A 10,973-nucleotide genomic window follows, 5' to 3' on the forward strand; every position below is an offset into this window, starting at 1 on the left:
TCAAGTCTAACTTCCAGGTGCATTTTTATCAGAACTTCATTTATTTACAAAAAAAAGTTTATTCTTTGCCAAAATCGAATGATATCGATATGAAACATCGGTGGATTAACCTTATTTAAATTTATTTGACAAGCATCTAGTCGGAGTTGGACATTTTCAGGAGCGTGTCATGAAGAGGAGACGGCCTAAACGATTCGCCGTACAGTTGACTTTCATGTAACGTGCCGAAAATATTTGTAGTTACGATATTATATGCATACAACGAAAATCCGTGAAAGCAAACATATATCGACATAATGTGAAGTTTTACAACGCGTTATATATTATCGGGCTATACAGAAGTCCTATTGGAATTTGTCCGGTCAATTCTGTGTTATGTTATTGACGGTATTATAAAAACACTAAATAATTTTGTTCGACTTGCCTCAGTTTATCCAAGGGCGTCAGAGCAGCGTTTATATAGTATGGGTATTTGTAGGTTGAATTTCATAGATTTGTTCAGTCAGTTGCCGACTTTCTTCCGTACATCTTCCAAGTTGGTACAATTCATAAGAAGCGCCTTGAACTCCTCAGCAACCCCTGAAACGGGTTCGTACGTTATTATAATCCAAAGATAGGATTAGATCACCTCCTTCCTAGAAAATGGCACGTAAGAGAATGATCAAGCGGAGGAAAAGCTGCAGCACCCCTAAGAAGTTGGTGTCGGAGGTACCCAGCGTCAGTATTTCTTCGATCACTCCGAATTCTTCTTTGTCCGATGAACGGTTCAGAAGACGGTTTAGAACACAAGTGAATAAGGAAGCTGAGGTCAATCAGAAGAGGAAGAAGAGGGAGCTACATGCGGTACCTAAAAGAAAAGTTAAAAAACGTATGAAACGGAAAATACGCAAAGAGCCTGAGGAATCTGATAGCAGTTGGGAGACGACGTTAGAGATCATAGACGATGAGAAGGAGAATGTACAGCCTCCGAATTCTTCTCCGAAGTCACCCCCATTGTTTCAAAGTCGTCTTTCTCAATCCCTGGAACGGGTTCGCGAAGCTCATTACTTCGACGATCTTCATCTTGATTCACCTATTTTTCGGCATAACAAGAATGCTGCTAGCCCAGTCAAGGCAGGCTTGGAGGATGGCGTGGAATCGTTGTACTTGAAGGACCTCCCGAGTGTTCATCCTCTTGTCTATAGCAGTGATGAAGAAGATGATCTTCTGCTAACGAGTAAGTAGACCGTTTTTAGCCTGGAAATTACAACAACTGTTAATTCGATATACGTCAGACTGAGGTTTATTTGTTAATTTGTTGATAATTGTAGTTAAATTTTAGGAAATCACAACAAACCGCCGAGGACTTATCCAAGCGTAAGACATCGACGGAAACCACAAATCAGTGTTGATAAAAGTAAACGGTGGCTGGTTGATGTAAAATGTCCTACAGTAGCGGCTGACAAGCTCTGGGATGAATATGTTCGTACGCATCCTGAAGAAATGCGCGAATACATTGCCCCACCTACTGATCAGAATGTTACTTCATTGTCGGAAAGTAAAAAGAATAATTATGGTAGAGGTAAGCGTTTGCTTAAGATATATTATGAAAATAATGTAATTGAAGCTCTTTTTTTTTAATGTAAAAGACTTATTGCTAATAGATGAGGCTTACGAAATACATGGTAAAAAATACCGGTTTCCATCAGTGGCTGAGGATGCGTCGAATGATAAGTATTATAGTATAAGTGGACATTATAGCAAGTTTACCAAGAAATGGGTCCAAAAAGAATATCCTGATGCTGAAGATTCGGATTCAGATTTTGGGAGAACTGAAACGGGAGCTCCAAAGTTGACTCTCAATCAGTATCTAGAGAAATGTAGGGCGCAAAAACATTTGGTTTCGCAAATGGCTGGCCCATCATACTCCAAATGCAATAAATTTACAAATGTTACAACTAGAAAACGAAAAATTGTTAATGATGACAATACTCAAGATTTAAGAGTATCCAAAAGTACACCTGTAATCAGGTCTATCGAAACGCTAAAACGTATCAAATACATAAGAAAAGGATTTCAATGGTGTATCGTACGTAAATGATGCTCTTGTACGATTTTTTGGTATAATCTCGGACACAATATTTTGAAGTCGTAAAATCGATTGGATGACAAAACAATCATGCTACAGTACTCGTGACAATGAACTTTGATTGAAGTTTGATTTGGTTATCAGATTTCATTTTGAATGTTCAATCTTCCGACTTCCGAAAAAGATTACATGTCCGGGTCAATTTTAAAATATTATGTCCGCCATTATACTGTGTACCTGACTTTTGTTACATTATACTCTTTTGGTTGCATCGAGTCATTGTTCGATCAGTTGTTACGATATTTAATATTTATAATATTTATGTTATCATTAATCATTATTATCATTGAATATACAATAATTATATATACCCATATATTGTTATACTTTGTATAATTGATGATTTTTTAAATAAATTTCGTATATCCTCCTTTGTATTCTATCTTCAGTATCGGATTCTGTTGGTCATCTTGTTTAAGAGTTTGAACATTTTACCGCTGTACATGTAATAGCGCTGATTGAACCCTTAAACGAAGCGCGGCAAATTTGAGATCTGGTAAAGTCTAACAATGAGTTCGAAGATACGCGACTGCGTTTCTTCTTCGACATATTGCATAACAAATTTCCAACATCTGCATTGTTGAGAATGTGTGTGTGTGTGTGTGTATAATAGATTCATAAATAAATTGTACATATGATTCAAATAAAACGCAACTGTTGATTGATAAGATAGTCTCCATTCGATCTTTGACATTTCTTTATAGGGAGCGAATTGAAGTTGACGGTTGCAGTGTTTAGTATGAGTTTGTTTTTGGATTTTATAAGAAACGTGATTATCAAGATGTTACAGATCATTTGGTTTGGAAAACGAAGGATATCTAACTCTTTGAGCATATACGTTAAAACAAACACTGGAAATACGCTTGCTGTTGATCTGGACCCGAAATGGGATATAAAAAATGTAAAAGAAATAGTAGCCTCACAAATGGGCACCACACCTGAAGACATCAGAATTATTTTTGCGGGAAAAGAGTTGCATAATTCGACAATAATAGAGGTAAACACTTGTACTTTCACTGCTGAAATGATGATAATATGCTTCTACATGACCAGTTGAGGTTATGTATCCTAACCTTGTTCACTAATAGTCATAATAATTGTCCATTGCGTAGTAATAATATAAAGTAACGTGATACTATTGTAGGAATGTGATTTAGGACAACAAAGCATTCTGCATGCCATTAAAACACCTCACCAAAGACTCAACAAAAGCAGAGACACAAGTACCATTGAAGAGTCTTCGGAGATATCTGATTTCAATGACAGTGGTGGCAAACCATTAAATGAAACTCTTACTGATCTGCCTTTGGATGATTCAGACTTACAAGAGAATTCGATCAAGGAAGGTAGAAAAATTGTAGCCTTTTAAAGGGTAAACACATGTGATTAATGTGTACATTTATGAATGTAAATTGTTACGGAGCTCCTAATAATTAATATTATATTGTACTGTTTGCAGAGCATCAAGAGAATCGTGCTCATTTCGTTGTGTTCTGTTCATCACCCTGCAAAGCAGTTACAACTGGCAAATTAAGAGTAAGATGTGCTACCTGTAACAGTGGAGCTGTTACTGTAGATAGAGATCCCGAATGTTGGCCAGATGTACTCCAGCCAAAGAGGATAACAGTTCATTGTGAGAATGACTTGTGCCCTGCACCTGCAACTATTTCTGATGACACTGATACTCAAGTTTTATATGCTCGTTTTTACTTCAAATGTGCAAGACACGCCAGTCTTGGAGAACAAGATGAAGCAGTTCCATTGTATCTTGTCAAACCAAACTTGAGGAAGATCCCTTGTTTAGCATGCACAGATATTAAGTAATTAATATATTCTGTGTAGCATGAATTAAACTATCATATTTTTAGACAGAGTTACATTATTTCAGAGATACAGTACTGGTTTTTCCATGCGAAGCAGGGCATGTAACTTGCTTGGATTGCTTCAAAGAGTATTGTTCGGTTCGCTTACGAGAACGTCAATTTCAATTCGATGATAATAGAGGGTATTACACACTTCCCTGTCCAGCAGGATGTCCCGATTCTCTTATACCTGAAGTGCATCATTTCCATCTTCTCACCCCAGCACAGGTATTTCAACTGCTTGACTTGACTCAAGAATTCAATGAAGCTTCGTTGAATAGTTATCACATGTCTGTATACTGTTTAGTATGAGCAGTATCAGAGGTTTAGTACAGAAGAGTACGTTCTGCGTGCTGGTGGTCTTCTATGTCCAAGACCGGATTGTGGGATGGGAATTATACCGGAGTCTCCAGATGATGGTAGTGATCGCTGCAGAAAAATTCAATGTATCGGTGGCTGCGGAGTAAGCATACATATGTAAAAATATTTCATAAGATGGAGAAGTTTTTAATAGCACTATACAATAAATTTTATTGATGTACTTTCTATATTGGTTGCAGTATGTTTTCTGTAGAAGATGCTTACAAGGTTTCCACGTAGGGGATTGTGAATCATATTTATCGGAATATTCCAACACAGGACTGAAGTCCGATGGATATTTGGTGGACCCGGAAAGAGCTAAAGATGTACTTAAAACGATATTATATAGATTACATTTGCCGTATACATAGAAAAATTATTTTATATGATTTCCTTTAGGCAAAATGGGACGAAGCTAGTAAGAAGACCATACAAATATCGACAAAACCGTGCCCAAAATGTAGGACACCGACTGAAAGAGATGGTATTTAAAATAATATGTAACATTGATGTAATTATATTAATGTACAGTTCAAGATAAATACTATATATTTCTTAGGAGGTTGTATGCATATGATTTGCACAAGAGCTGGTTGCAGTTATCATTGGTGTTGGGTGTGTCAGACGGAATGGACAAGAGACTGTATGGGTAACCATTGGTTTGGTTAATGTACAAACAATATTTAGAAAATTATATATTCTTAAACTGTACAAATGTAAAAAGAATAAAATTTGGATATTTTTGCTTTCTAAAAATTTCGTTGCTACTTAATATAAAATTAATCGTTATATATATGATAATTACAAATTTATGGTCGAATATAAACTGTACTAAATTATTATGAACTAAACGTTAATGTACCTTTATTTTGTTTATAAATAAATAATCTAATATGTTCTACGATAAAATAGTTTATGTTTCAATGACGTTTCTGTGAACTCTGAGGAAGACACCATGTATGCATGTTCAGTATACTTTATTGTAATGATTATATTATCCGATACATACCATTTAGAAGTATTAAGACACGATTTTAGGACGGATTGATTTCTTGGAAAACGTAATTGAATTACTATCAATTTATCGATCGCGAAATACTTAAATTACGCTTTTCAACAGTTTGCCGTATGCAATCTGCAACATGTTCGATTAATCATGATACAAACGTTAATACGTATGTCTTAGCTTATCAATAATTGAGAGGTCCGTAAGGAAAGGCAGTAGAAATTTCGTAGTTTCCATCTAAAATAGCTTTGCAATTTCTTAAAAATGTTAACAAACAATCTGCACTCTCGATTCAGTGTATTCAATATTTTTATCAAGAACCTTTCAATATCTATACTCGTATTGCACCTACTTAGACACGTTTTCTGCGTTAGTCCTTTTCTCTTTTTCTAATCACCTAGCTATCAGAATAACTGTAGAAATGAAGTAGCGACGATGTAGCAGAATTAAATCTAATTGTATCACATACTTAAATCAAATCGCCGTAGTTTGCGGAGCCGGTGGTGGTGTCAATGGTGTCCAAGCGGTAGTTTGATGGTCATTTGCAGCGATATCTGATTCCTGCCGATGATGTCTATCAATCACTGTTGTCAAATATCTGCGATTCTCATCTGGTTGCACATCGTTCATTGTATCTGCATTTTGATCTGCGTAACTGACTGGTATATGATGTTCTTTAGGAGGAGTATCATACTCTACACTGACAGGAGACACTGTCCCTGTCTGTTGGATCGGTTGCAGATGCAACATCTGAGGATGATGATGTTGCTGGTGACGGTCGGGTGTCGTAGATTGAACAGGAGACGCTTGGTAGTCGTGGACATAGTCGTCCACTGAAGGAACTGTGTCGGTACCATTCGGATGCAATGGGTGATGGAGACCGCTGTGAGAAACTGACGCATAAGATGACATTTGATGATGCAGATGCAGGTTTAAGTTTATATAAGGCTGTTGCTGTTGTTGTTGTTGCTCCGACAGGGAGCTGGGATGAATCCAGGCAGAAGTATCAGAGCAATGACCATGTTCTTGGGACACAGAAGGCAGGTTTGATGGCACATATAGGGCGCATCCTGTAGCTGTAGTTGGTGAAGATGTACCGACGACGCTTCTGCTGAATATCGCATGAGAGGACGATGTCGGTGACGGTGACGGTGACGTAGGCCATTCTTGGGTAGGGGGCAAACAAGCTGGACTCAGAGTTTGCAGAGATTCTGGGCTACGTGGTGACCATCCTGATGCTGTCACGTAAGCTGTGGAGTGGAGAAGTTGTACTGGACTGTATGGATCTGCGCGTGGCTCTGTAACGAGGGTTGAATAATCAATTTTTCTTACATAAATTTCCCTCATTTCAGGATCTTACCATCTTGTATATATTTGTGTCTGAGAGAGTAAGGCGTAGATCTGCAACTATTTCTATGACCGGCCGTAGAGACGGTGCAGGCATTAGAGAGATGATTATTGACGGTCACTGATGCTTGATTTTGTGCAGCTGCGATCGCCGAAGCAGTGTTGTACTCGTACCCCATAGTCGGTTGAGGCAGAAACCATGCCCCTGTATCTATACAAATTGAATAACTTATTTTAGAGATGATATTACTTATAAATCTATAAAATGGGGTATCAATTAGCGGAACTTACATTGCGGATAAGTTTGTGGATCAGCAGGACGTTCCTTAGCATCGAGGAATGCCTTCGCAAAGGGATTGTACTTGATCTTTAAGTTCGTTACCTCCTCGTTCTGATACGCTGTCACTGCTATGAACTGCGTTTCGGGATAACGATACGTGAGCACCTAGATGAATGAAATGAATTAGTAAAAATCGTTACATGCACACGGAAGACCAGTATAATTACCGTTCTCTGTTCCACAGCATCTACGCGGACTAAATGAACCCGTGGCTCATACTTGTGCAACGAGTTCAGCATTATCTGCCCACTCCCGTTAGATTTGTTAGTTAACTTCACTTTGGCGAACGATACTGCCTCTTTCATCCAATGAGATCCAAAATTCGGGCTCTCCGGGTGGATGTAGATCGGGTTAGGGGGTGCGACCTCCGCTTTGCCACCTGGTACCCATTCCCCGTTAACGTACTTCCATCTGCGAACATGATTCTACCATGTACACCCTTTTAATTTTCATCCCTTAGCCCTAACAGAAGCGCCCCTTTAATGCTTAAACAGCTATTACGTATTTCTGCAACTTCTGAATTCTAGATCATGCCAGGGTATCCATTTTTTCAACCCTTCTACAATTTTTCATGGTTCCACCAATTGTTAAGAGTCTGTTAGCTAAATTTCTAATTGTATTGGCGAACACTCCAAACCTTCTTTGAGCCAGTCATTTCTTCTACTTACACCTGAATCGACTAATGAAGCGACATTGTTTGTGTTCGACTGCGATTTACCTGTGCGGATCCACCTGGACGAACTCAAGAAGGAGCGTGTACATCGCCTTCGGTTCTAGGCCGCGTGCCACCACCTTGACCACCGGAAACATCCGTCTGGAAGCAGAAGACAAAGGATATTACAGGGATCAGGATAAAGATATTCCAAAGGTTTACTGGCTGCTGTTTCCCGGTGTCTACACGCCCTTATCCTTATCGAAATCACCTGGGTCCGTGGGGTAGCAGCTACCCGGCGGACCGCGTTTTGTAAAATGATAAAGGGAACGAAGCGCGCCGCGGCCTCGAGTGGAACAACATTTTATAAAACACTAATGAAAGTAACACTGAGGAACAGCTCGATCAGCCGAGAAGAATCGAGCCGCCTGCAATAAAACTTTACGATGCCCAGCGATACCCGCGTAAAACATTCTCCCGTCGAGCTGATACCTGCGCGAGCTTCTCGCTCGACAAACCGTAATCGTTTTTAATAATATACGAATCGTAAAACTAGCAGACCGCGGCGCACCGGATGTCTTTTGATCCACCGGCGTTCGCGACCAATTCATTCGCGACAGGTTCATCAGTTTCCGGTTTCTGAAGACATTTATTAGCCGACTTCGGATTTTACACGTTTATAGCGAATTGAACATGTCAAAACTGAACCATTCCGTCGGTATATATACCGGTTTTTACGAATATGTCGATGACCAAACGATCGCGTTTTTTAAAAGCTCTCGACATGCAAAATGAACCGTAAGCCATGCTGGATTAGTACTGTTCAACTTGACTAAACTGATAGCGTGAGAAATATTTACTTTGTTAAATATTATTTGATAAATTTAGATTTAAAATGGCATATAAAAGTATACTAAAGAGTTAATCAATTAATAGTGAAAAGCCATTTGAGTTCGCGATGGCTATGTTGCAAACAAGGAAGACTAGAGTTTCGTGCACGAAACGCAGGCTCGCGTGAATCATCTAAATTCTCGTAACGTTTCGCAATGATCTTTTTCCATTCCGTGTACGGTTTATCTTCTGTCGGGTGGTACATATGAACTATTATTTTTACCTTCTGCCTTGTTCACACCGGTGCTCTAATTAAGTCATTTTTACGTGCGATGCGACAGCGACGGTGAGAGCCATCTTTGCTACGGATCTTACCGACACACCGGTGATCGTTCAACACGTTCACCGACTACGAAGAAAGAAGAAACGTCTACGACGCATCCAAGATATCACGTCAATCGCGGGAGTTAATGATTCCAGGCTAACATGTTACCTGCATGAGCGATGACACGACGTCATGGGACTTTCCTTCGACTTTACGGAAAGTTACGGCTCGAAACAAATCAACGATTTTTCTCATTTTTATTCGACACGTCGCCACCGCGAATATTCTTAACCGAGTAGAACATAAATACTGTTAAACAAATTTATAATTTTACGTGTCCTGTGTTATTAATTCAAGCGATCGATTTTCCAATTTTCAGTCACAGAACGTTAAAGATAGGAACTTGAAAAATCCACGAAAGCAACAAGTTGTGCATCAAGTAACTTTTCAAGAATTGAAGTTTCTCTGTTCACATTTATGTTCGCTTCGCTCACCTGCCGTTCTTAGTGACGATCATCTCATTCGTCAGGCACTGGAACTTGGTCCAAAGATCCCTATCTTCGAGAGACAAAGAAAGAGGCAGTCCCTGGCTTCCGGTGATCGTCATGCCACTGAGATTCTGCCCGGAAACCACAGTCCTCTCTTCGTTCTGCTCCTCGTGATCACCTTCCGGCGATGATCGACTCCTTGTACTGCCACGTTCCCTGTCTCGATCGTCGTGGATCTCTCTGTCTCGCTCTCGTTCGCAACACGACGATCGCGCCGGGGATCCAGGGTTTATTGCTGGCTGCTGCATCTTTTTTATTCTCCGACACTGCCTTCCTCAATCTTCTGTCTCTGCCGATAGCTAACTTTTAGCAGTTTTCTATTCCTTTCTATTCTTGAATCTTTTAGTCTTCTATTATTCTATTTTTCTACTTTTCTCCTTCTGGTTACTTTATTCTTCTATTTTTCTATTCTTCTGAACTTCTGATCTTCAAATCTTCTATTCTTCTGATTTTCTAGTCTTTGTCTCAACGTACTATTCGCAGCGTTTAGCGTCTAGCGTCCGTTCTTCTATTTAGAGATCTCTCACGATAACTAAATCCTTCGCTAATGCGAATTCTTGATATTCAATTTTAAAGATGTCCAAACTTCAAGTCTCTATGATTCTATATTGCTTCCGTATTGAAGCAAATTTAATGAACAACGTTATCGTTCTTCTTCTGCTTACATCCTAGATTGTCAATTAAGTTTCCCAATAAGAACTCTACAACTCCCTATCACCGATCTTTAGTCTCTTAATGCCACAGCACTTCACAAATACAGTTACTTTTCGAAAAGACCAGGATTCTCCGACACTTCCACTAGACGTACTTCAATTTACCTCCGGACACCTGTTTCACCAGGCCCGAATTTCGCAGAAAACAGAGAGAACACTTGAAGGATCTACACGATCCATTGAATCCATGAATATCACTTCATGAAGCTAGCTCATATCCATTATCGGTCTACCCTGGAGAACGTACAGGAGATTCTTCCACTGGACCAATCTATGCACACGACTCGATCCAACTACAAATAAATTCTCAAAACAACAAAGAACGCCCTCGAGAGCCGAATCGATCGCTGGAACCAGCAATCGGTCCGCCGGAGGATAACGATCCTGGCGACCCTAGGTGCGTAGGATCCGTGCGATCCTCATCGGTCGCGGATCGAGTTCACCGATCGAGTTCACCGATGATCGAGTTCACCGATTGTCCGGTTCGCGGCAGAAACTGCGAAACGAACAGAAAGAAAACGAACGTGGGAAAATCGGTGGAAGAAGGACGGCGCGGCGTATTCCTTCCGGAGACTGTTTCGGTCCCGGGTCCTCCGCGTGGTCCTGCTCGTAACACTTGGACGCGATATTTCACACTAGCCGGCGAAGACAAGCCCGACCGATCGCGGACCGACTGCCTCTATAGCGTCGTCTCTGTTCGACGTCTCTATCTGGCCTCTGTTCCGCGATGGTACCCGCCAATCGATGTCTGCACCGGTTGCCCCCGCCGCCGGTTCAGCCAGGTGCTAATTAAAGGTCCGAATTAGGAAGGCACGCGGAGCAGCATGGCGGCAGCCGCTGCGGTCTCCCAGCGAGTCTCGC

The 10,973-nt window shown here is 40.3% G+C and overlaps 3 protein-coding genes across 3 annotated transcripts; 2 read left to right on the top strand and 1 right to left on the bottom strand.

Annotated features, from left to right (window-relative positions):
- Nucleotides 1-642: 642 nt before the first annotated feature.
- On the top strand, nucleotides 643-2,359 carry LOC144469052 (uncharacterized). The gene is made up of 3 exons (XM_078178940.1): nucleotides 643-1,216; nucleotides 1,322-1,561; nucleotides 1,644-2,359. Exons 1-3 carry the CDS (start codon nucleotides 643-645, stop codon nucleotides 2,078-2,080), a joined length of 1,251 nt encoding a protein of 416 aa, XP_078035066.1. The 3' UTR covers nucleotides 2,081-2,359.
- Nucleotides 2,360-2,640: 281 nt separating this feature from the next.
- Nucleotides 2,641-5,184, top strand: Park (E3 ubiquitin-protein ligase parkin). Its single transcript, XM_078179147.1, has 8 exons — nucleotides 2,641-3,125; nucleotides 3,273-3,474; nucleotides 3,588-3,948; nucleotides 4,017-4,218; nucleotides 4,298-4,453; nucleotides 4,551-4,676; nucleotides 4,750-4,834; nucleotides 4,910-5,184. Exons 1-8 carry the CDS (start codon nucleotides 2,868-2,870, stop codon nucleotides 5,017-5,019), a joined length of 1,500 nt encoding a protein of 499 aa, XP_078035273.1. The 5' UTR covers nucleotides 2,641-2,867; the 3' UTR covers nucleotides 5,020-5,184.
- Nucleotides 5,185-5,206: 22 nt separating this feature from the next.
- Byn (T-domain transcriptional activator brachyenteron) lies at nucleotides 5,207-10,485 on the bottom strand. The gene is made up of 6 exons (XM_078179146.1): nucleotides 9,346-10,485; nucleotides 7,762-7,857; nucleotides 7,211-7,454; nucleotides 6,995-7,148; nucleotides 6,717-6,914; nucleotides 5,207-6,654 (listed from the first exon to the last, which is right to left on the bottom strand). The coding sequence occupies exons 1-6, from the start codon at nucleotides 9,645-9,647 to the stop codon at nucleotides 5,831-5,833; spliced, it is 1,818 nt and encodes a 605-aa protein (XP_078035272.1). The 5' UTR covers nucleotides 9,648-10,485; the 3' UTR covers nucleotides 5,207-5,830.
- Between the last annotated feature and the right edge of the window lie 488 nt (nucleotides 10,486-10,973).

Source organism: Augochlora pura, chromosome 4 (assembly GCF_028453695.1).
Source record: "Augochlora pura isolate Apur16 chromosome 4, APUR_v2.2.1, whole genome shotgun sequence".
NCBI classification, from domain to species: Eukaryota; Metazoa; Arthropoda; class Insecta; order Hymenoptera; family Halictidae; genus Augochlora; species Augochlora pura.

Bases quoted from the DNA above. Each gene is read 5' to 3' on its own strand.
- LOC144469052 (XM_078178940.1), top strand. From the start codon at position 643: ATGGCACGTAAGAGAATGATCAAGCGGAGGAAAAGCTGCAGCACCCCT. The intron at 1,217-1,321 runs GTAAGTAGACCG...GTTAAATTTTAG, and splicing joins AGATGATCTTCTGCTAACGA to GAAATCACAACAAACCGCCG. The intron at 1,562-1,643 runs GTAAGCGTTTGC...TATTGCTAATAG, and splicing joins AAAGAATAATTATGGTAGAG to ATGAGGCTTACGAAATACAT.
- Park (XM_078179147.1), top strand. From the start codon at position 2,868: ATGAGTTTGTTTTTGGATTTTATAAGAAACGTGATTATCAAGATGTTA. The intron at 3,126-3,272 runs GTAAACACTTGT...ATACTATTGTAG, and splicing joins ATAATTCGACAATAATAGAG to GAATGTGATTTAGGACAACA. The intron at 4,835-4,909 runs GTATTTAAAATA...TATATTTCTTAG, and splicing joins GACACCGACTGAAAGAGATG to GAGGTTGTATGCATATGATT.
- Byn (XM_078179146.1), bottom strand. From the start codon at position 9,647: ATGCAGCAGCCAGCAATAAACCCTGGATCCCCGGCGCGATCGTCGTGT. The intron at 7,149-7,210 runs GTAATTATACTG...TCATTCATCTAG, and splicing joins ATGCTGTGGAACAGAGAACG to GTGCTCACGTATCGTTATCC. The intron at 6,655-6,716 runs GTAAGATCCTGA...CCCTCGTTACAG, and splicing joins ACACAAATATATACAAGATG to AGCCACGCGCAGATCCATAC.